The sequence below is a fragment of the Miniopterus natalensis genome, chromosome 14, assembly GCF_054644295.1.
Source record: "Miniopterus natalensis isolate mMinNat1 chromosome 14, mMinNat1.hap1, whole genome shotgun sequence".
NCBI lineage: Eukaryota > Metazoa > Chordata > Mammalia > Chiroptera > Miniopteridae > Miniopterus > Miniopterus natalensis.
This window is the reverse complement of record NC_142094.1, coordinates 42,569,406-42,594,731: the sequence shown is the minus strand read 5'-3', so window position 1 is coordinate 42,594,731 and position 25,326 is coordinate 42,569,406. Positions and strand designations below refer to the sequence as shown.

Sequence of the window (25,326 nt, the reverse complement as noted above, 5' to 3'; positions counted from 1 at the left end):
TGTCCCCCCCCCCCCATTTCAATGACCTAAACTCTTGGTTCCACTCCTGCTAACTTGGCAAGTGCTTCTCTGGCATGTTCGTACCTGCCCCTGAAACCCTCTTCTCTCTCTTCCTGTCTCATCTGCTCCTCTAGCTCCAATCCTCACTGTCCCTATGAGCCCAACCCTAAGCTTCTTTCCTCTGACTTCCAGCCCCATGCCTTCTGCTGCAGCCAGACCTCTCTGCCCTCTCTCGCTCTGCCCTAACAGTGGTCCCAGCCCCCTACCCAAGCTGGTCTTTCTTTACTGTCCTCCAAACCTCAGATAAATTCTGGGCTCTATAGCTTCTCCCCCTGTAGACAGATCAACATGCCGCACTTTCTCATCCCAATATTTTTTTCCTTCATTTTCCATAAGAACATAGTCAGAAAAATCCCCACTAAAAAGAAATCCTCCCCATTTTAAGGCACAGCTCCAGTTGCCCTTGGGGGGCCTTCTTGTGTAGGTGCTCACCAACCTCTGACCTAGGTGCTTACTGGCAGAGCCCACGGCCCACTACTGACTCTACTGAGTCTCCCCTTTTCTAGACAATGTGTGTCTCTTGTCTCAGGCTCTGAAATCCCAAGCAGCTTAGAAAGCTACACAAGGTGTCTATTCCCCAGCACCAAGCTGAGGGAGGCTGCATTCAGATGGTATCTAAGTTCTCTTCCAGCTCGTGTTCAAGGATTGGGAATCTGAGGATTCTTTCTAGAATGTTCCTCTGGGAAGGTCTTCAGAATTTCTGGAAGGTGTTTTCAGGGAGCAGACATCCATATGTTCATGAGCTGCTGACTAGAGTGCCCCCTCAACTCTTTGGAGTTGAGACCCAAGAGAAACCAGGCCGGTCAAACATTATTCTGTGTATGGAGGGAGGTAGAGGAGAGAGGAATGTCCTAGAGACTGAGTTCCTCTCCTCAAGCCAGTCAGGAAATCCAGAAAGGGACTTTTTAAAACTTCACTGCATAAGTTAACCTTCCCCTACACACACACACACACTTTTCAGCTATGTCCCCTGGGGGCAGGAAACCTCCCCCCAGAAGCTCTTAGGAACATTCTTCTCCCCCCTTACACCAAAAAAGAACAGTCATAAGCCTGGGCTCAAGTCCTCACCACGAATCACAAAGCATGGCTGCCCCCATGGGGCTTCACTGAGCATCGCAGTCTCCATCACTCCGTCTTCTTAGCCACATCATGATGTAACAAACTTCCATCTCCAGCCCCCTAAGAAAACACCAACATACTCCACCCTATCCTCTCAGCTCCTTCCCCTCCCAGTACAGTTTGACCTCATGCACTTCAACACATGACACTCAACACTCTAGTACACCAACACAACCACACCGCTCCACCACTAGGTGTCCGCCAGCACCCAAACTCTATGGCCATTCAGTCTTTCCAGGTCTTAAACATCCACTTTGAAGTTAAATATTGTATCCCATCTCCAGACCCATCGTCCTCCCTCCATCTTGGCTAGTCACCTGGAGAGCAAGCTTGTGTACTCTTGTCAGCCCACTACTATGACCACCACACTGTCCCTCCTGTGGGCTCCAAGAAAGAGCTAAAGCATACTAAGTAGCCTTGTATGTGCTAGGTCAGTTCTCAAAGTGTGGTCAGAGACCCATGGGCATTAGAATGACCTGGAGAAAATGGTTAAAATGACAGATTCCTGAGCTCTACCCAGAACTACTTTGATGACTGGTGGTGAGGTCAGAAATCTGCGTTTTCAATTACGCTCTCTCTGGTGACTCCTGTAACAGTTCAGGATCACTGCCCTAGATGCTTTATTCAATCCTAACAACTCCATGAACTTGGCAGTGTTATTCTATTTTGGACAGTTAAGGAAGGCAGGCAAATCCGGCCTGTCCGTGACCTCACAGGGAGGTGCCCCGGAAAGTTCCTGCCACAGGAGCAGCCCTCTGCAGGGTGGGCATCGTGTTAGGGTAGGCAAGAGGCCACGTGCAGAGTAGCTCAGGTCAGAATGCATCGCCCTCAGAGGAGCCACATCTGGATTCCATGTGTCTGTACTGCAGGCAAGCTTTTCCATGCCATAGTCTTCTTGCCACACAAGAGTCCTTGGTGGGCCAACGGCACCTAAGTAGAGGCCCCACAGGCTCCCCGCAGTGAGGAGTGCAGGAAGTGCAGATGCAGCCTAGCTGCCACAGGCTCAGGATCTCCGCATGGAGCGAGGGCGCCACACTGTGACAGAAGTGGGGACTGCATGACCCGGGGGGGGGGGGGTGCTGGAAAGGTGGTGCTTGAGGTCCAAATTTGCAGGTTCCTTCTCACTTCACCGCCTCATTTTCAACTCATTCCCACACTGATGCCCATCCTTAGTAAGTCCTAATCTCCTGACTTCAGGAAGGCCTGAGATTCACAGGCCAATGCCCTTGGGTACCCACAGGAAGGGAAAGTAGCCCCTCTATTTTCTCCCAAATCCCCCAAAACTGCACTAGAACTGTATTTCCCCAGGGGGTCAGATTACATACCCCAGCCCTTCCTTCCATCACCATAGAATTTTTGACGAGTTTCTGGTAGTATTCAGGACCATTGCCATGCTGGCTGCTTGTCCAAAATATTCTTTGTCACTGACCTTTAAGAAAAAGGACTTCAGCATTGGACCCAGTATTCTAGAGGTAGTCTGACAATCTCAGAAAGCAGTGGGGTAAGCACCTCCTTAATCTGCTGCTCCTTTTTGGTTAATACAACTTGTGACTGTATTAGAGATTTTAGCAGTCACATCACACCGTTGACTCATATTGAGCTTGCAGTCAACTAAACCCCCCAGGTCTTTTCATCTTGAACTGCTGTCAAGCTGGGTCCGCCCCCCACCCGGTACTTATGTCATTGATTTTGTTTTAACCTAAGTGCAGGACTCTACATTTATCCCTGTTAAATTTAATCTTGTTGGTTCCAGCCTGTTGAAATCGTTTTGAATCCTGACTCTTTCATGCAAAGTATTAGCTGCCCCTCCTAGCTCTATCACCTGCAAACTTGATGAGCCTGCTGCCTTGGTCAGTTGTCAATAAAAATGTCAGACAGGACATAGGCCCAGACTGAGCCCTAAGGCATACTGCTGGAGATTTCCCTCTAGTCTAGGCTGACATGGATCCATTAATCAACCCTCACTGGGTCTGGCTCTTTACCAAGCTACATCATCATTTGGTTCAGATGTTTCTGCTACATCTACAGATATTTTGAGAGGCTGTCAGCTGCAATGCTGAACTTTTTCCCTGCCCCGGGCTGCAGGCCCAACACCACGGCCATGCCTTCTTTCTACTCTCCAAACCTTCATCATCATTTGTTCAACCATACCTTCAGGGAAGTACAGACTTCCCAAAAGAGCCCCCTCCAGCATCTCTTGAGGTGTTAAGAAGTTTCTGATCTTCAGGATCTCCTTAGGGATAAGCAACTGTTGCTATTTCCTATCCCATCACCCAGGTGTCTCCTCTGAGACTTTATTCGCACAGTTAAATTCTCTCTCCTGCCGCCTTCTGCCTACAAATATGTGCAGTGGCCTCCCTTACCTAAACAGCTTTCTACTACCTGCCTTCTTAAACTGTGTTCTCTCCCAATCCAATCACTTCCAGCCTCACCTCCCATGTCTCCTGAACCTTCAGCAATCTTCTAAGCCTCAATTGAGTAACCCCACTGCCCAGACAGTGAGCCATGATGGTGAAGATGGAGTCAGGGCTTGAGAGTTGGATTTACAATCAAGCCTGAGACATCAGGTATAGCCAGGTATGGGAGCTTTATAAAAGCAGAAAGCCTGGGAGCCCTCACACACCGAGGTGAGGCTGTGGTCAAATTATGAGGTGATCAGAAGTTCACAGGAATTGAAACACAAGGTTGGAGCCTATGCAAATTGTCTGGGCAAGAGAGGACCTACAACCAGTCTGGTCACAGACAAGCACGGCAAAAACAAAGAAGTCCAAGCCTGGGAACTTCTTACATATTTCCTATAGGGGCTGACACCAGTCCTGGCCCCAGGTCAGATGGGAAGAGAGCCCAGCTGGAATAGGGAAAAGAATATAAAGGCAGGGCACGCACTTTTCCCAAGCCCTTATCCCAGGCTATAAATTAGCTGTTAGGAACCTCAGAGAACCTCTAGTTCAGGGGTCACACATTCAAAAGTCTATGTGGGACAGACAGGCCACAAAAGTCAGACAAACCAGGTATAAAGTACCAAAATGAGGAGTACTGACAGTGGCTTAAGCTGGAACATGCCCAAAGGGGTAGTAGCTACTCAGCTCCAGCCAATTGTCACATGGGAAATGTGTTTATAAACTTGCCAGATCTTCTGATTTTCCACAGAAGCCAAAAACCTAGTTTAGATGAAAAGTTTATCTTAAATGTTGCCAATTAAAAAAGAACTTTCCAAAACATGTCTGTAGCTCTGATTTGACCCATGGCAGACATCGTAACTGCTGCCAGTTGCCAAGTACTTGGACAGCCTAAGTGACTTGGGTTTGCGGTAAAACTATAGCAGAGTTCCCCTGTGAGATTTCTGATATCCGTAAGAGTTGTTTTTGTGTACAGAAATAATTATCCAGAAATTATTTTGGTTTTAAGTTATATTCCATTTTCAAAGTAACATATTCAAAATCCTAGTTCTTTTCTAAGCTTTTACGAACCTTACTATTTTGCTTATAAAACAAAAGCAGTTTAAGATGAATATATTTTATTTCCTTAAGTACTTCATTTATCTGACTAAAACAAACCTTCCCAAATAATTACTATATCTCCAATAAATTAAGTGTATAAGTATAGCAAATCTTAAATCATTCTGAATGTCCCAAAAGTATATAGAAACTTCGCAAGACTTCAACTTAAAATTCAAGTCAAAATAAATTAGCACTCTTTAGTTGGTATTACAAGGTAAACCTGTTAAACTTGGAGGCATATTTTCTCTTCCACATGTCAAGGATATAAAATACACAGTATATATTCCTTAAAGCAAAGAGTAATGCTGTGGGTTAGATGTTCTTAAACATATCTATCCTTCATTCTAAGTCCTCCAGCATTAAAGACGCTTACTGATGAAGGAAACAGTTGATGCTGCCCATATTTTTCAAAGGTTGTCTTCTCAAATGGCTGAGGTTGTAAAGCAACCAGAAACATGGGTTGGGCCACTGACTGGATTCTAAGGGACTCATAAAGTCTTATCTGTGGACTGCGAAAGCCCTATCACAGGGCCTCCATTACTTAGACAAGTGGTCACCCTTACCATATCCTTGGGTTTGATGCTCTTTAGTACCTGACTGCATTTTCTCATGGAAGTCTAGAACCTACCTAGGCTTCCATATACCTTGATTAGGTGATATATTTCCTTGGCTCTGAAAACACTTAAGTCTTTCCATCTTGATTTTTCTTTTTAAATTCTTCCTTTAGGGGAGGACCACTCTTCCAGATATTAAGATGACAGCTGGTTGAATGCAGACCTCTCACAACTCTTACAGTCATAACTCCTAAGGTTCTCCTGCATAGCTGCCCTGTCCTCTACTCTGCACTGCCCCTCCTTGATTGGCTTTTCCCTCTAGCACTCAGCACCTACCTTTCTTGAACTCTCTCAGCATCACCCTTTCTCCACCTACCCCCATGCCAACTAGATGACCATAAGATCCCTACTCCATCTCCAATATTGTAGTCCTGCCAGCTTCTCCATGATTCTTCCCCACACACTCCTATTCCTTTAGGGCAGAGACTGTCAACTTTTTTTATCTCATGGCACATAAACTAATTACTAAAATGCTGCAGCACACCAAAAAATATATTTTTTGCTGATCTGACCAAAAAAATAGGTATAATTTTGATTCATTCACACTGGATGGCTACTGTTGTGTTGGCTGTAATCATTTTTTGACAATCTAAGGGAAAAGAGGTCCATGCCCCTGACTAAATAGGTATTGCATGTTTTAAACATTCTTGTGGCCACCAGCTGGAAATCGCTGCTTTAGGGCAACTGATTTCACCTAAGAAGGTGAGAATTTATTTACACTAAGGCATGGACAAATGAGTCCCTTTTATGTTGGGTAAACTGGATGTTTTTCTAAGGGAAAAGAAATGAAAGAAAGGGAACTAGCATTTATTGGACACTTCCTTGGCAGGACTAGGCATTGGGTTATTTCACTTGAGGTGTCTCATTCATTCCCAACAGTCACATGAGGAGACCTGTTGAGAAACCAAAGCTCGGAGACAGTAAGCAATCTGACCACCCCAGTTTTGGGAATGGCAAAACCAAGGTTCTAATCTAGCCCATGTAATTCCAAAACTTACCCCCTTTCAACCACACTGCTTTTCCTTCTTAAATCAAACCAAATCGTTACTAGTCAAATGTTGGCAGAGTGGAATAACGTTTTGGTGGGAAATGCCGCTTTACTACTTCCTGCTACAAGTAGGAGAGGCCTGAATCTATGAACTCCTGCCATTCTGCGACCCACACACTCTGGAAAAGCTCTCCTAAACCTCCAACAATAACCTAGCAACATACAGTGCTCAGTTCAGACAGCATTTTCACACATATTTTCCCACCTTGTAAAGAAGGTAGTAGCAGTATCAACCAGTTTTAATGAGGGGACTGAAGCACACACACAAACATGCCCTAAGGCACCCAGCCTGTGAAAAGTAGATCTAAGATTCACATGCAGGCTCACTGTCCCAAACGTTATGTTCTTTTCACTCAGCCAGTGTCCTTCATAGACCCCTTGCCTTTGTGCTTCTGGGGATTAGGTGGTAACCTAGAACCTAGGTATCTTCTTCTGCTCAAGACCCCATCCAAGAATCGATGTCCTGTCTTTTATGGATTTTCAGTCTCTTCCACAACCTTATGATCTATTCTGTTCTGCTTCCCCCACCCCAAGTCACCTCCTCTGTGATTCCACTTTGAGCATCTTCAGACTAGGATCAAAAAAGCCCTGTTGCCAGCAGTTTCTATTTAAGCACTAACTAAACACTGTTAACAGATACCCGGTTTTTGTAATAAAATGTTTTCTAGTGCCCACACTGAACAGGGTGTTTTAAAAACACCTTCATGACCCTCATAACAATGTTGCAAGCCATATGCTATTTCCCACATCTCATAGGTGAAGTAGCCAAGACCTAGACACCTTAACTTACCTAAGGTTACAGTCAGGAAGAGGCAAATAGATTCAGACTCAGGAGTCACATCCAAGGCCTCGTTCTTATGAGTACATTACATAAACCCTTGTTGAGGACAACGACCACACTGATTGTAAAGTGGGTGGGGTTTTGCTCAAACAATATAGCCAAAAGCTCACTATTCAAAAACTTGGAAGGGAACCTTCTCAAGCCCGTGGTCCTGCTGCCTCTAGGCCAGCATGGCAGCCTCTGCACAAGTCTCCTTGACTCCTGTATCCCTGCCTGCTATGCTGCCAGTTCACACACACCTTCAGTGCCCCCTTTCCCTGGGGGCAGCAGGTCTGGTGTCTATTTTCACTGACAGTGTGTTTCATCTATTTTTAATATTAAAGAAAAATTTGAAGAACATTCCCCCAAAGGGGGTGTTAATTGGTCCTTTAGGCGAGGTCATAACAGATAAGAACCGATAACATGAGCAGGAAAGTTTATGCTCATCCCTCTGCTTTGCTGATGAACTGACAACTACACTTGCCCTGCTACTAGAAGAATCTTAAGCCAGAAAGCCAGATGAGAAAGAGAGGTAAAAGCTTTGAGAGGGCTGGGGCCACTGGAAGGCAACGATGACTGGGCCCTCACTATGGAAGTCACTCTGCTAAGCCTTTCTTAACACACTTTAGTTCATGTAACCCTGACAAGGTAGGTGATGTTACCCCCTTGTATATGAAGGTAAGTTTCAGGCAGTTTGTCATTCACCCAAGGTTGCATAGCATGACAGATCTAGGATTAAAACCCAGGTATGCAAGGCCCTCATTCTCAACCACTACCCTAATATTGCTATATACTTGAGGTAATAAAAACTTAGCCCAGATGTAGCTTAGATTTTGGGTTAAGGAGCAGAGCTTCCCTGAAGGGCAGGATTGACCTCAATGACCAAGTGAATAGGTTTTAAGCAGACTGAACAAAATACAGCAATATTTTTGGGGGCCAAACAGAAGGCATTCAAGGCCCAGGGTAAAAGAAATCTGGAAGCAAACAGGTGAATGCAGGGTGACTACAGAATAGCCTGTAGTCCACTGATGGATTAGCACAAGCTAGAGGGGGGCCTTTTCACCTCCAGGGACTAGGGCCAGAGGCAAGAGTATGTGAGTGGCTACACAGGGGAATTGTAGTGGCTTGGTTCAGAGTGAGGAGGGGGAAGGGGGAAGTGGCTGGGGGTGGGACCAGATCCTAAGAGATCAGTGGGATCTCAGTGTGGAAGAGGCTGAGAATTCCAGGCAGCCAGAATATATCTCAGGCTGAGTTCTGAATAACTGGGTCCCGCAGCTCTTCCAAGTAGGGTGGCAGGGTAGTTCCAGAGGCCAGTCTTCTGAGGAAGAGGGACTGCAAATGACCAAGTCCAATCCAACCGCACCCCAGGGCAAACCTGGGCAAAAAAACCAAAATGACTTTCAAAGATTTCTGTGGCTAACCAAAGATCTTTCTTCTTTTTGAGGTCCATCACCCAGCTGACAGTCCCTTCCCAGGAGTGATTAACAAAATCCTTAAACACAGAGGAGCAGAGTGTTTGTTTTGGGACTGGGAGAGAGAGAAGTCAGAGGAGAAATTCATGCCTTTTAGTACCCCCCCCAACCCCTGATTATCTTTCATGTATACCAGCTTAAAATGTATTACTTCTTGCAGAAGCCTACTGGGCTTGTCAGGTGCTTCTCTTCAAGCACCTGTAATGCTAATTGCCTGCTTATGGCCCCTACTGAACTGAGAGCACATGGGTAAGAACAAGTGCAGGATCTGGAACAAAAATGCTCCGGGGCGCTCCATAAATGGTACCTACTAAGATCCCTGTCTTATATTTTTCTGAATTCTCTTCTGAATGCCCCTCTGTCCTAGAACAATCCAACTTAAATACATCAAAGAACATGGAATAAAACTGAACCAAGGGGGCCCGATCTGACTGCCACAGTGTCTCACAGTGTGAGATTGGCACCAGCTTCTCCAGGTGTAGGGGAGCTCATTTAGCTGCCTCACCCCTCACACAGTGTAAGGAGAGCTCTTACCTGATAGCTTCTCACCCTGCCCCCAGGCTGGTGTGGAGAGCAGTGAAGTCTGGCTGACCAGGCAGAAGACATCAGACACTTCCCTTTTTCCCTCCCTCTGGGGCAGGTTTAGGTATCAAGGCTCTTCTGTCTGCCCCCAGCTCAACATGGGTTTCTCCAGGGTATTTTCCTTATTCTTCCCTATGCTTTTACTGAGAAGGAAGGAATCGTTGGAAATCTTAGGAATCACTGAAATCAAGTTTCTGAATAAGTCACATAATAATAATATAACCACCACCACACCATTTATTAAGTGCTTGCCAGGCACTGTGCTAAAGCTTTACATTGTTTTGGTTAATCCAACCACCCTGAGGTAGATATTTTCAACACCCCTCTTCCCTACCACACATACCATTACAGTTGAGGAGACAGGCTCAGAGAGGTTAAGTCAAACCCAGCTGGCAAGCAGCAAAGCTAGAAATCTGAACCAAAGACACCTGACTCCAAACTCCATGCTTTTAAACACTGTGCTAGAATGTTTCTTACTGAAGTTAAAGGACACATCCTGCTTCCCAAAATATTACCCGAAGACCAGATTTTAGGTGGGGGAGATGAGGCCCATAATCAGCTACTGTACTTAAATACTTGGAAGAGTGAAGAGACAGTCAGTGTAAGCTGACTGCTGGGTCCCTGTCTCCTGCTTCCAGGGCCTTTCTCATCTAAGATCTCCACTCCTGACATATGACTACTCAATATGCTGTTTCCTTCCAGCAAACACTGAAATGCAGAGGTAAGCTAAACGTGGTGACTTGCATCGCCAAAAACACCTGAGAGAAATTAGGAGACACAAAATGCACCCCCACATCCCTGAAATGCTTGACCCTAAGGCACACAGATGCATTTCGATGGAAACACAAACTTTGGTTCTTCCACCCTGACTTGCCAGGCCGAACTCCTGGGAGTCTCCTGCCCAGTTTCCCCTCACTGGTTCTCCACCGTTCACAGCTCTTTAGATACCCTCTCCTCCCCCATCTCTGGAGGCCTCAGGCTGCCAGTGTCTGAGGCTTCATCCCCCAGAAATGCACCAAAAGTTTTCAGCAGGGCTCTGCTGAGGATCTCAAGATCTGTGAGGATTAGAGTTGGCTGAAGACTAGCAGAAAGAGCCACCAGAATTAGAAAAGCTAAACTGGAATCTACAGAATGGACAAAATGGCAGGAGGACAGAGCACACAAAGAACAAATGGACTAACCTTGGGTAAATAAACAGAACTATGGCAGGTCAGAAAAGGAAGATGGCTCTAAGATTAATAACAATGTCCCCAGGGAGAGGGAGAAGGATCCTAGAGAAATTCTATCCAAACACTTGCAATCTGGAGCATCTGAGAAAAGGGCAACTATTTAGGAAAAAGGACCTTGGTAAAGGGGTTGCTAGAGAGATTGGGCAGGGGGAGGCTGATTAGGAGAAACTGGGAGAGCTCTCAAGGCCTCTGGGACCCCAAGTCACTTCCAGGTGCATCCCAGCATCCACCCTGTTTGGGTAAAACTGGTCACTGAGGGCCATTCCCCGCAGCCCTACTAAATTCTGCACTGGACTGTGATGGGTAGAAAATCCAGAGACTGAGAATTTACCAGGGGAGCCCCATCCTTGGGAAGTTCACATTCTCAGAGAGGACAACCACCACACTGCAACACCTGCCCCCAATCCTTGAAGGAGCATCTGACCTAAGGAACCCACCACATACCAAAAGTCACAAGACAGGAATAAATACCAACTGGTACAAATTAGTATTGTCCTTGAAGGCTGAAGAGACAGAGGGATGAAGAAGAAACGTGGAGACCTCGGAAGATCCAAGTTGGGACTCTCCACACCTAGGAGTCTGTTAGTTAAGCTCATCATCTACTCACACATCTGAGCAGGGGCATGAGTGCCCTCCATGTAACTACAGCTGCACTGTAGGGGAAAATCAATGTTGCTGGGAGGCCTAGAATCCCTCCCTGGGGAGTCCAGGTGCTTGGAGGAACCTGGAGAACAGCTCTGCTTTCTCCTAATCTTCCTTCCTCAACAGTCTCTAATCTTGTCCTCAGAGTGCATGATACATGGTTTTACCACCTCTGGTTGTTTCATGTGGTTTCTCCTCCAACTAAGCAGAAGGGTAAAGACCAGGTTTTCTCCACACTCTGAGGTGTTGGATGTAAATACTTGCCACTGGTTGAGCATCTGGAGTTGATTACAAAAACATTTTCCAAATAGCATGTCAAAACTACTCCAGTTATTCTTTGCCATTTGCACCTGACACCTCTGTTAGCTCATGCCTGTAGATGTGCTCCTGTACCCACCTCAGGCTGGGAACTGGGCCCGCCTAGTGTTTAAGAAATACCAGCTCAGCCTGCCTGTGGGAACAATAAAAGGGTATGTCTCTGGGGGACAGGGGGGCAGAAGGAGGGTCTCCCCACACTGGCTGGCCCATTGATAAGGATCCTTCCCCTCTCTGTCTCCTAACAGATTCAGATTAATGATGGCTCATTCCTAATTGTCAAATTTCTTTTCCTTCATCCTGTGTCTAATCACCAGTGACAGAAACCATTACGCAAATGAGAGCAGACGACTTCCCCCAACTGTTCGCGTTGGTAAAAACCTTGTAATTTAGAGCTCTGATTTGTAGGGGAAGCTGGTCTCCCCCAGGCATCCTGGGCATCTGCTCAACTGATGCCCAGAACAGCCCCTCCTCTATCCCTCAAACTCCAACCCCCCAACAAATATCTGACTTCACAAAAGAGTAGTTTCCTCTGTACCTGCTGGTGTAAAAATGGGAGCTTGCGACATGGCTACCCTCCATACAGGCACAAACCCCCACCTTCCCATGGCGTCTGTCTCCACAATAGGGTAAGCAACAGAGCAGAAATGTTTCCTCTGCCCCAAGTAGAATTTGAGCCCGAATGGCCCTAACCTAGGTAAGTAAAGGCAAGAGGTTCAACTTCTTCCTTGGGGGAAAAGGAGACAGCAGAACATTAATCAAGGTTCTTAGTGGTTACCTAGAACTAGAAATTCAATTCTACTGAGACAGAAGCATGCTCGGAAAAGTTATGAAACCTATCCAAGGACACACTAGTAACACAACAGGATCTAGAACTCAGTCTCACCATAGTTCCTTGCAGCACTCTTAACTCCTTATATGGCTACCAGGCAGTTTTCCCCAGATATCTTTAGCTGGAGCCCAGAAGAGCTTTCATCCTGTGCTGTATCTTCTGTACTCTCTTGGGCTAAACCTGCCTGCACCAGACAGTGCCCAATGGAGTGAGAGCTGAGGCTGGCCTATAGTACGAGGAGGTGAAAGAATCAACAGTTTGGTGGAAAAGGAGCAGCGGGGGTTTGTAGCCAAACAGCACTAGGTTGGACTCCTAATGGCCACAAATCACTTAACCTCTCTGAGCCCACTTCTTCAGCTGTAAAATGAGAACACCTACCTTGCAGGACAGTGAGGAACAAAGATTAAAACACTAGGCACACATTAGGTGTCTAGTAATCAGGGGTCACTATTACATTCAAGGATCACAACCACTCCTGTGTGGGGTCCTGCCCCTCAGTCCCCTTAGGTGAGACCTGTGTCAGCACAGCACCCAGCAAGGACCAGCTGAGCGGCACCCACCTCCCTGCTGCACATCACCACCTTTGCAGGCTGAGCCAGAAATGCAGCAGACCTGCTAAGGAGAATAAAAACCACCTGCTACCTTTCAAAGTGTGATCATGGTCAAGTTTATCCTCCATCTGCCTTGTTTTGTGTGCTCCTCTTTCCCAAAGGAGATAGAGGGATGGAGATCACTGCAATCACTTTTTCCAGCGTTGGCTATATTTGAAAGAACTACACTTGAGAAGGTACCATATTTACGCACACACACTGCATCAGAGAACCCCAGAATGGGGTGCTAAAAATAAACACCCCCCCCCAAAAATACACACACATCCTCTCAGTCCATCAGTGCACTGTAACTGTAAACTGAGCTTTGGGGGTGAGAGCCAAAGCTCAGACACTGGAAGTAAACCTTTGGCAAAAAAAAATATATATAAACCCAGAGATGGAAGTGGAGGTGACAAGATACAGGGCCACCACACTGCCCAATTCCAGGGGCCCCACTTCCACTGACTAGAAATGAACGATGGCCCTTTGAGTTGTGCAGTACACAGCTGCTAGTTGTAAGCTGCAGCCCTGAGAGGGGTTCCCATGAGTAGCTAAGAACAGAAAAGAAAATTACACTTCTGGGTTCCACCAGTTGCCCTGACTTTTGAGGGTGTTTGTGGAACACTACAGTGGGGTCTGGCAGAGGCGCTGGCTTAAAAGACAAGGCTAAATTTTTGTCCTTGCCATGAGGTGGATGACAGGTGGTAAATTAGCTGCCAAAGCTTGACCCTATTTTGTCTACTCAGCCAGGAGGCTCCATAGGCATAGAGGATGTAGCCTGGGCAGAAGAGGTCCTTGCCAGTCAGCCTCAGGCAGGCTGCAGTGACACCTGGCCAACATCCAATGGCTAAAACTGAGTTTAAAATCTTTAGGTTAGGTCATGCAGTACTGCCCTGGGGTTCCCACTGTATGTCCCACTGGACAAGGTTAAGCAGTAGAGAAACTTGGAAAGCAGAGGCAGGCCAGTGTGAAAAAAACACACACACACACACACACCCCCAAACAGAGGTGTGCACCCCTTGAGAAGCCATTGGGAGGAGGGCTCCCTTGGTACCCAGCACAGGGAGCAGGAGCTGGTGCTGAAAGAGAGCTGTGCCTGCAATTTAAACTTACGCACAATCCTTGGTTCTTGTATTCCAAGGCTCTTTTCTATGTATGGCTTGAGCATGAAGGTCCAAGTTGGAACCTGTCTAATTTTCTCTCATAGGAAGCTCCTGAGGCTCTCAAAGCAAGCCTCCTTCTCACTTTCCCCATTAAAGTCCCAGTAGCCATTCCCACCCAGCCTGGAGCCTGATTCTGTGAAATATGAAGGAAGCTGCCTGACCTAAACATCAGGATAGCTCTGGCCCTGCAGTCCAGATGTAGCAGGCATCCAAGAGCATCTCCTCTATCTCAGGCTGAGGCACAGAGGTTGCAGAAGATAGGTCTGAGAGCCAGAGTGGGGTCCTGACCCAGAAGGGCGCAAGGAACAGACACACACGTGTGTGCATGCACACACACACATACACACATCCCGAGGTTGAGACTGACACACACAGACATGATGAAAACCAGAAGCTGGAACTCCACACACTGAATGCAGAACTTTAGGGGGGCAGGGAAGGAAGGTGCTGGGGCACAGAGGCAAGGGTACGAAGTCCCTCCAAATGAGAGTGGCGCGCCAACCACCCTGCCTTGCCCCAAACACCTGCCTCCAGGGCCATGGCAAGAGTCCAGTCCATTAAGTGCTGAGTGCAATACTAGTGCTTGGAGTCTCCTGTCCTCAATGAAGCGGTGTGGACGAGCTAGCAGTCTCCTGGCAGGAGGCCTCGACTCCTGGCAGGCTAGTTGTATCGGCCCTTGATCATTGTGTTCAACAAGGGCCCCACCTGTGAAAAGACATGAGGAGCCAGTCAGAACTGCCTGTTCCCTGACCCTGGAGCCGGACAGGGGTAAGTCTAGAGACAATGTCCAGCCAAGGGCAGGGACGAGGCTTTCATGCAACCTTGTAAACCCTCTAACCAACTCTCTTTCTGGAGGTCAACCCAGCATTTTAGGTGATGGCTCTGCTCCCTCCTTTGGGTCTACCTTGTATTATCTTCCCTCACACAATACCCTGTATTTGTAAGCAGTATCCAACTGACAGAGGTCAGTCTGTCACACAGAGTGATTGTCTGCATGCTTCTTAAATGTGCCTTAAGAAAGTTACATGCCTTTATATCCTGAAAAAAATCACCTGCAATTGAGGCTAGTGCCATCTCCCAACCCCACAGGTCCTCTGGATGCTGAGGATATCCACAGGATGGAGGCAAGAGTGTTATAAATACAAACCTCCCCCATTTGCCTGATGGGCGACTGGCACACCTGTGTGGGAAGCAGGTCTCAACATTACCTAGAAAAGCCTTGGCACAACTGGGAGTGTGTGAGGGAATGCTTTACTGCTTGCTTCCTGTTCCAGAAGAATCCCCTCAGGGGTCCCCAGCTGGCACACAAGCCCCATTGGGGAATATTACCACTAGCATGGAACAGGTTATAACTGATATGCCAGTTAAGCCCAGCTCTCACCAGAAAATGAGGCTTTTCTGAACATACCCATAACCTCTATGGAGAGGACACCAGATACTGAGAGGAGCTATGGAGAATGTAACACCAACCCTTACATTCCCTGGTCACTGCCCACCGAACCTTAGGAGTGCCACCATGGGACAGCCACATACCTCTTGTGGGTTCCCCAAGGCCTCTCCAAGCATCTTCTCAATGTTTCTCATTATGGCCACTTTCTGATGGGCTTTGAGAGGATATTCAATTCTCTTAGGGGTAGGGGCCCCCTGCAAAGGAAGCAGCAGCTCAGGAAATGCCTTTAGAAGAAGGCTTCAGTGTCATACACTATTCCTAGGCACCATCCTCCCTTCTAAGAAACACAGTTCAGGCCCATCCCTCTTCATCTCCCCAAAGACATGGAAATCACTCTAGAGATAGCCAACCTCCCCACCCTGACCCCAAATAATATATTACACCTACCTCACCCAAGTCCCACCTAGAAAAAATATCCATATTCACCTTATACCAGAAGTTCACAGTGATGGTAATCCCCCCATTTAGTAATGACTCTATATGATGCCACCTGCAAGAAAATAAACAGGCTCCTGTTTGCCACCAATACTTTTCAGAAGGAGGGATGGAAAACTAGGTAGAATCCAGCTAAGGGAAATAATGAAGACAGTATCTTAATGCTCATCCTTTCAAACACACCCTGGGGCAAGAGATACGGTTGTCATTTCCCCCATGGTCAGTATATACGCTCACATCTGGATATGCCAATCTTCCTGTAGATCACATAAGATCAATCCTGCCACAATTCATAAGGGACACAGATAAGGCTTTCCAGGGAATGGGAAAGACAGCTCCCAAGAATCCCCAGTCCTAGCCCCATCCTCACCAGTACATTGGGATGTAAAGAACATCACCAGGACCAACCACTGTTTCATAACCAACCACGTTCTGGAAATTGGGGAACCTCTCGTAGTCAGGATTGTCAAAGTCCACCTGAGAGGTTCAAGAGAAAGAAAAAAAAAAAAAATCAGTCAATCACCAAATTTTTATCATTAACTACTATGTAAAAGCTACTCTGGTAGTTTAGAAAGACGCCATAAAAAAAAGAGATGACTAAAATTTATACCTAGCAGAAGACACAATACACATTAAACGTACACGCACTCTCTCAGAGAATGATGAAAGATAGGCATGCTCAATGTTGAGTGATAATGAATCCTAGGCCTCAGTGCTCCAGAGGTCAGAAGCCAATCATCATAGCTTGCCAGTCAGAGAACCTACTCACGGTCTGCAGATAAGAATGAGGACTCATCCTTCACCCAAACCTTCAAACACTTTCTCCCAGACACACATTCTAACCAGTCAAGACTCCTACATGAAGTAGCTAGGCAGCTTTCACCTTAAGAAACAAAAAAGACCTCTCTGGTTGGCCACAAAGTCAACCATATACCTCACTTGGATCCAGAAAAGACATTAAGTAACACATCTCAATTCTATTCAACCTCTTTTTTATCAAATAGTAGCATCCATGACAAAAGAAAACAACTATTAAATCCAATAGAGACATAACCCATTTTGGTCCATGAACTTGTAATCCAATCAAATAGGGTGACCTAACTCCATCAGCATCAATGATAGGGTCTGCCCTCCAGAATTAGCTCTATGAGGCTGTTTATACTTATAAACATCTGGGGACCCACAGGGGCCTGGGATATAGAGGGTGGGGCAAAGTAGGTTTACAGTTGTGAGTACATGAAACAGTTTATTCTTGTATTATTTATTATTATATTATTTTCCCTATGAACAACTATAAACCTACTTTTGCCCCACCCGGTATGAGCTACACTGTGAAATTATCCTCTGAGTTTGTCCAAACCTGGCACACCACCACAAGGAAGGGGAAAGACATGTCAACTTTGGATCCTCAAGGAACTCTTTACCTTCCTCAGATCACTAGCTCACCTGGCTTTGTCTGTCACACGGATGATGAACAGGATACGGGTAGAGGCACTCAAATTGATCCGGAGGGAATAAAATGCATCGCTTATGGCCCTTTATCTGAGCAAAGAAGTTCTGCTGTTCATCATAGTGAGCAGGTGTCACGTTTCCTGTAAGAAGAAAGACATTTTCTTACTCAGAGCAGTGCCTCTATTGCACAGGCTGGAACATAGGGTCCAGTGCTGGAGAAACCAGCCTGCGCACTCAGCTAAAAGTTCCTAATAAAAAAATCAGATAGAATCAGGGAGATGGCAATTAAACTCTCAGCAAATTAGGTGTTACACTTTTAAAATATATATATACTTGAGGGGGTATTTTTTTTAAATTTATTTTTATTGATTTTTAGAGAGGAAGGGACAGGAAGAAAGAGGAACATCAATGTGAGAGCAGAACATTGATCAACTGCCTCCTGCACACCCCCTACCTGGGATAGAGCTGGCAAACCCTGGCATATGCCCCGACCGAGAATGGAACCAGCAATTTTCCCGTGCACGGAAAAACGCCCAACCAACTGAGCCATACCAGCCAGGGTGGTGTTACACTTTTAATCAGTAATAAGTATAGCAATAAGAATTCAGCATCAATTAGTAAAGTAGACTTTCTTAAATGATGGCTGCTGACCTTAGTGGAAGCAATAGCACTTCAAAATGATACAAGTCTATCAAATTATATATTATATATGCTTATACTCTTCTTGACTATGGCAAGAATTCAAGGGCAGGAAAACAAGAGTTAGAAACAACTAAAATGACTGGTATCAGCAATGCATGCATGATCTTTGATGGAGTTAACCTGTCATTTTCTCAGCTGTATGAATACGGTACTTGCATTGGGTAGCTCTTTTTTTTTTTTTTACTTTGAGAGTATGTTTATTAAAGCTGAGGAAAGTGAAACAAAGAAGGGCCTAGGATAGAAGCAATAGAAGAGAGACTAGGCAGGCAGGGCTGCTTTGGCTCTCTAGAAAGGTTATGGGAAAGACAAGGTGTGGCTGCTGTCAGCTCACTGGAGAGTCAGAGAAAAGAGGACCTTGGAGACAGGTTCAGGGGGTTAGCCTGGGATGAGCTATCACTGACCATCCCCCCCCCCCCCCCCCCCCCCCGCCCCTGGCAAGTCTCATGGGAACCCTTAGAGTTTAGGAGACACACACCTGTGGGGAAAAAACAGAAGAAAGGGAAAGGTGCGGGCATGCTCCCAGGAGGGAGTGCACACCTGGGTAGCTCTTTCAGAGTGCAAAGATTCTCAACCTTTCCTCCCACTTCAACACACCTGTGGGATGCAATGCTTCTTAGAGCAACACTGGGGCTGTTGATTCTCATAGAAGTAAGCATATCAGGTTCCTAAAGACTGTCATATAATTTGAATAAAGCAATTTATTTTTAATCCTCACCTGAGGATATTTTTTCCATTGCTTTTGGGGGGGGGCGGGGTGGAAAGAAATGGATGTGAGAGAGAGACATTGATTGGTTGCCTCCTGCATGCACCCAACTGACCGGGCCGGGGCTCAAACCTGCAACCAAGGTACGTGCCCTTGGCCGCAATCAAACCCGGGACCATTCAGTGCGCAGGCAGACACTCTAACTACTGAGCCAAATCGGCCAGGGCAAGGCAAATTATTTTAAATGCCACCCTGAATTAGTTCTGCCTAGTATGTGCTCTATCTACTTTTTATAACTGGGACCATGTCTGTTGTTTATCCTTTGTACAATGCTTGAATGCAGGGCATGGTGTAGAAAACATTCTCCAGGTCTGCCTGGATAGGCCAAGACAGCTGCCTTCTTAAGTGCTGAGAGTCCCTGGCATATCCAAAGGAAATCTGCTCTCTCAACTCTACCTGACAAATCCACTTGTCTGTACTCAACCACAGGATCAGAAGGCAACAGAAAAACACAGAGTCAAGTAAACCTGAACTGGCTCCTGGCAGGTCAACCAAGAGTTGGTTTCAAAGGGACAGGTAAGGGTCAATCCATAAGCTGCATCTGAATCTGAAGAAAGGATAATCAAAGGGGGAAGAGACTTCAGAACCCAGTGGTGAATAACAATGAATAATCACTTTGTTTCCTCGTTCAACCCAATTTACTCACCATTTACTAAGTATGGACCTGACACTGAGCTAGTGCTGGCAATAAAAATAAGAATGAAATAAGTAGCTCTCCTTCTTCTGGCTGGAAATTAAAGGCTTCTGCTTTTATTCAGAAATTTAAAAAACACACACAAAAGAACATATTCACATATTTGCTTGTGTGTGCATAAAATTCTCTAGCAGGATATACAAGCAACTAATAACATGCAGTGCCTCCAGGGAGCGAAACTGGGAAGCTGAGAAATAGGAGTGGAAGAGAGATTTATCATTACATACCTATTTATACCTTTTGAATTTAACTCCATGAATGTATTACCTGTTTAGAAATTAAGGTTCAGTTTATACTGGAAAAATACATTCCCCCTTTTACTGGGATAAAAATCTTTTGAATACAGACAGATCCAACAGAGAAGAGCAATATTTCAGAAATCCTTAATATCTGAGCATACACATTCACACAGTAACTGAGAAAGGGAAAAGGAAACTTTTTTTAAGAGTTTATGAAACTAACTTAAAGACAACATAATTTATCTTATTTCATCTTCATAGCTATTTATAAAATATGGACCCTTTGCAGATGAGGTGGCTGAAGCTTGAGAAAGTTAAGTGACTTGTTCAAAGTCAAGAAGCAAATAAAGAGTGGACACAGGATTAGGAACCAGGTTTGTATGACTCCAAGCTATGCTGCTTTCTGAAAGATTTCTTACCTTCCATGCCGATGAGCAGCAGATTGGAGGTCAGCTGCCCCCAGCCACGCTTTCCCTGTTGCTTATTAATCCAGTTCCAGTTAAAACCCAAGAAGTCCATGACAATCTTCCTGCCCACAGTGTCATTGAGTGTTTGCTGCAGATACAACCTATGTTCCCCAAGAAGAAGATCCCATTAGTGCATGTACACATAGTCTCTTGGCATGGCCTCCCCACATCTGGAAATTTAAGCCTAAATCCATACCAGCATCTCCCAGAGAACACCACCCGTCATGTGAATCTTAACCAACACAGATTCTCACAGAATTGAATCCTTACCTATCCTGTGGAATCTGTTCAACCCCAAACTTATTTTAAAGAAGTGATTAACTTTTTCTGGGTCACAGCATAAATCCTTTAAGAATCCAAGGAAGGATCCCCATAAAAATGCACATACATACAGAACTTTCATACAATTTCTTTCATAGATTCCTCAAAGTCTATCCACAGACCCTACAATGATAAATCAGCTTGTTCCAGAGACTCTTAGGGCCTAAGACATCCCCTTTGACCCTCAATGACTGCTGTAATAGATTATATTACTGTTCACCAAGAGCTAGTTCCTTTCCTGTGGGAGATTTTATTCTTCTGTACCCTCTTGAAGCCATTTAACTTGCTTTGCTTATTTAACTTGCTTTGGCCAATGGAATGTCCACAGAAGCAACTTGTGTTGATTCCAAACTGTAATCTTAGGAACCAATACACACCAGTACCACATCTTTGCCCACTGCCACAGCAAATGCAAAGTTTCAGATAGCAGCTACTGGGCCAGCCTGGGTCCTAAAGTGAAAAAGATGATTAAGAGCAGAGCGTCCTCCTGTGTTCGCTTCGGCAACACATATATTAAAGTTGGAACGATACAGAGAAGATTAACATGGCCCCCACGCAAGAATGACACACAAATTTGAGAAGTGTTTCATAAAAATAAAAATAAAAAAAGAGCAGAGCCTCCTCCAGGTGACTAGTGATGAACATGTAGTGTGAGTGGAAATAAAGTTGTGGAGCTCTGGCCTGAAACCTAGTTTATCTTAACTGATTCAGCCACCTCTATATAGCAGCCTTCTATAGCTGAAGGAAGATGCCTCATCAGGCTTTCTGCAGGCCCAAGGCTCCTAATACACCTGAGGAAGATCAGAAGTTACTTAAGGTATAGGAAAACCCAGACACACTTAAGCCCCACAAGAGACATTAATAAGGGGACAAGCTGGAAGGCAAGATACAGAAGCAGCCCTTTCCTGATCCTGAGACTATTACTTCAAAAGACTCAAAGGTATCTCAAATGCCTGGAATTAGATGTTTAAGGCAACTTTAACTAGAATCTTAATGAGCTGGAAACATTAGCTACCTGTTGGGACAAGGAACCCTCAAGACTCAAATGCAACCTTTGGACTCTTCCCAGAGATTATAACATACATACACATACAAAAATTTTGCAAATAACTTTTAAAGAGGCAGGATCATTCACGAAACATAAATCTAAACAATTTCTGTTATACCTGAACAGTAAATACTCAAAAGAGCTCAAAGAGGATACCCTTTACCCCAGAATCACAACATGTATAATTACGTAGTGGAGCTGGTTGGTGCTAAAGTCAGCTGGTAGGGCAAAACTTGTACACAGGAAAAATTTTTCCTTGAATCACCCATAAAGTACAGACTACACTCTTAACTCATACTTAAGTGAGGGGAAATGCTCTCATTATAGGAGATAAGAAACAAAGTGATGGAGGAACCAGGGGATTCAGGTGTCTTATCTCAAGCTCATTCAGTGCATATGTTCATTAAATGGAATTACACTCCACCAGCACTGTTTAAATAGCTCTCAATTTGAACACTGGATGTATATGTGTACTAATTTCAAGAAAAGTAATGAATGAGATGATTCAACTAAACCAATCCTTATAAAACAAAAATAACAGATTAATCGTAGTTCAGACTCTGAAAACTCTTTTAGTAAAACCCCTACCATTGTGATAACTGCTAAGTGTCAGGAAGATAGAAAAAAGATATTTCAAATTCATTCACTCAGCCCCATACTACTAACAGGGAGTCAGAAAAAGAACAGAGGCAGGAAGGCTAGGATTGGGCACCAAATGTGAGATGGAGATGATCATTCATCATTAAGTGCTTAGGGAAAGCAATTTCCCAGATGCAATGCTGTCTGGAACCTACTTAAGAGACTGTCCTCATAAACAGGGATAAAAACAGAGAAAAACAATCACTCCTGTGTGTGTTTTGTTTGCTAATCACCAGTACAACGTGGAACATCAATATACACTCCCCCAATCTAATATGATCTTCCCTAAGCTAGAGAATCCTGATATCCTTCACCCCAGAATCATAAGGATTTATACAATCCTTCAGCTTTAACTATCCCCAGCCAGCCTAATAGTTTAGGCTGCAAGCTGGTACTCTCAAGGCTAAATCCAACAACAGACATTTCTGTTTGGTCCCTTGCGGCATTTTTTAAAATTTGAATTAACTGGACACATTTAAGAGTTAAAAAGATTTTAAATAAAAACCTTGATTTCTAGCTTCTCTTAAAAAAATCATAATATCTGGCAATCATGAAACTGAACTCCCAAATGGAAACAAGTCAAATAATGACTTCTGACTTTGAACAGGGAGTACACATTCAGCCTCATGGTAATTTTCACCTAAACAACTTCACTCATTTTGTTCACCTACTGTTTGACCCTTGTAGGCAACTGTGACTCTCACTCTATGAAGATGACGAAGAACTAGAGAGTCCAAGTTCAAGTATCATCATTCCCTCAACGCTCAATTTAGATAATCAACTCTTCCATATCCTCAAACAAGTACAGGAAAAGAAAATATATGCCTTAGAGCCAACAGAGAAGCATCATCTGGGAACTTACCTCTCTTCCCCTCCTCGCTGCTGTATATCCTGCAGTTTCTCAACAAACTCATGGAACTTCATTTCCTCCCTGTTAGACCTTGGCTTAAAGTTCTGGAAATTAGCCATCTTCTTCTCATCATAGTACAAGAACTTGTGGGTACTGGCACTGTACACAGAGAAGTCTCCGTTGCCAATATTCTCTTGTAGGTATTCAAGGTCCCATTTCAGGGCAGGATACACAAGATTTGTGTCGGTCAGCACCACAGGCTCCTAAACGAAAACACCAGGTGAACAAACACAAATGAAGTCGTCCGGAGGAACTGGTGGATGATTCCAACTACTTCCCAACTTCAGAATAACTTCTCCTGTTAACCAACATGAACCCCTCAAGTCCCATTTCTCCTCGCCTCCCTCTCCAGCCTCCTTCAGGCCCTAGTCCACGGCCCAGCCAGTCCCCTACTTCCATCAACATTCGCCTTTGACCTCTCCTCCCAACCTGCTCCCTCCCCTGCTCCTTCTTGGGACGCAGCCCCGCCCCCCACCTCATTCTCGATAAGCTCCTCCGCCCGGGGGTCGCTCTGACTCAGACGCGGGATGGGTCGGGTCGGGAAGCTATAACTTCGCAGTTGGGACTCATTCCAGGCGAGGCCGAGGACTTCAGCCTCCTCCCGGGGTTCTCCAGAGCTTGAGGCCCCGGCCTCCGCCGCGGTAGCCGCCATTTCCGCCGCTGGGGACGGCCCCACCGGAAGCGGAAGCTCAGGCTATTCCTGATAAAACACAACGGAAACCATAGAGATGGGCTGCGAGAGAGAGCGGTCCAGAAGCCATAAAAACGCAGAGCCAAGACCTGAAAGAAGCTCCTCCTAATGGTGACCAACAGGTCTACACCCTAGGCCCCGCCCATGAAAACCTGGGCTAAATGTTCCCACTAGTTAGGGTTGCTAACCTGGTTAACCAATTCGCCAAGTATTATTACTGCCTCAGTGTGCCCAAGCAAAAAGCAAAGGAGGGGGCAAGTTTAGTGAAGCTTTAAATTTTACACTAATGAGTCAGGAGAGAAGCAAATTCTTGACCTACCTAAGGAAGTCAGAAGGAAAAGCAATTGTCAGATTGATAGATGTTGGGCAAAGGTTGCTCTGAAGGTCTAGGCAAAAGATACGTGGCAAGTTGAATTCTTCTAAAATCAAAGATAGGTTTTTTGTTTGTTTAGCATCATTTGATTTTTCTACCTGTGTCACCATCTCTCCTACTTAAAGATATGTTTGCTATGGGACCAATGTTATTATAGTTACCAAGCATGAGCATCCCACATATTCAAACAATTTATATTGATTATAAAAGGCCCTATCAATTACCTCTATTGCTTACTTAGTTCTTCTGTCAGCAGTCAAATTTTAAGATGGATCCAAAGACTTCCATTCCATGGGGTACATGCCCTATATAAGTCTCTCCCTTTGAAGAAGAATAGGACTTATGAATATGATAGGTTATCACTCTTGCAATGAGGTTATGTTATATGGCAAAAATGTAATTAAGGTCTCCAATCAGTTCACTTTTAGTTCATCAAAGGGGAAATTTACCCTGGGTAAGCCTGACCTAATCATTCTAGCTCTTTAAATCTGAGTCTAGAGGGCAGAGACAGAAATTAAAGAGATCTGAAGCCACAGAAGATGTCTAGTTGGCCTTTTAGAAACAAACCACTATGTGGCAGAAAATGGCAGGTAGGCTCTAGGAAAGGCTCCTGGTTGACAGCCAGCAAGAAAGCAGGGACCTTGGTCCTAACAACTGCAAGGAACTGATTTCTGCCAACAACCAATGAGCTTGGGAAAAGACAAAGAGCCTCAGAGGAGATAGTAGCCCCAACCAATACCTTGATTTTAGCCTGATGAGGTCCGAGCTGACAGACACCTAGCTAACCCATCCTGGATACCTGACTCGTGGAAAATGTGAGATAATTAATTTGTGTTATTTTGGGCTGCTAAATTTATGATACTTTGTTATGCAGGAATAGAAAACTAACACACCGACTTAACTATGTAATTATGCTACATAATAACTATGCTACACCAAACTGATAATGGGGTTACCTCTATGGAGGGTTTGAGGGTGGGAGTGGCAATCAAGGCTTTAGTTTTTATCTGCAATATTTGAATTTTTACAAGTGAAAGAGATCAACCAATTTGGAAAACAAGCAAGACCAAGGGCTGAATTTGAAAAATGATCACGCTTGGGGATGAATGGAGCAAATGCCAGTAAAGGAGAGGAAAAAGGCAAGCAGTCAGAGATG

The 25,326-nt window shown here is 45.1% G+C and overlaps 1 protein-coding gene and 1 non-coding gene across 4 annotated transcripts; one reads left to right on the top strand and one right to left on the bottom strand.

Moving 5' to 3' along the window:
* Window positions 1-2,263: 2,263 nt before the first annotated feature.
* HIF1AN (hypoxia inducible factor 1 subunit alpha inhibitor) lies at window positions 2,264-24,486 on the bottom strand. 3 transcript variants are annotated; one of them, XR_015715643.1, is made up of 11 exons: window positions 24,395-24,486; window positions 23,582-23,806; window positions 23,059-23,309; window positions 20,141-20,289; window positions 17,318-17,463; window positions 16,242-16,348; window positions 15,863-15,926; window positions 15,520-15,630; window positions 14,515-14,691; window positions 9,168-9,358; window positions 2,264-8,536 (listed from the first exon to the last, which is right to left on the bottom strand). XR_015715643.1 is itself a non-coding variant. In XM_016219968.2 (9 exons), exons 2-9 carry the CDS (start codon window positions 23,756-23,758, stop codon window positions 14,647-14,649), a joined length of 1,050 nt encoding a protein of 349 aa, XP_016075454.2. In that variant the 5' UTR covers window positions 23,759-23,806; window positions 24,395-24,486; the 3' UTR covers window positions 12,973-14,646. The 3 variants fall into 3 exon arrangements, 1 of the variants encoding a protein (XP_016075454.2); XR_015715644.1 differs by lacking the exon at window positions 9,168-9,358; XM_016219968.2 differs by lacking the exons at window positions 2,264-8,536; window positions 9,168-9,358 and having other exon boundaries at window positions 12,973-14,691.
* Window positions 20,999-21,105, top strand: LOC148091564 (U6 spliceosomal RNA). Its single transcript, XR_015715649.1, has one exon. It is a non-coding gene; the product is annotated as a U6 spliceosomal RNA (small nuclear RNA).
* Window positions 24,487-25,326: the final 840 nt, after the last annotated feature.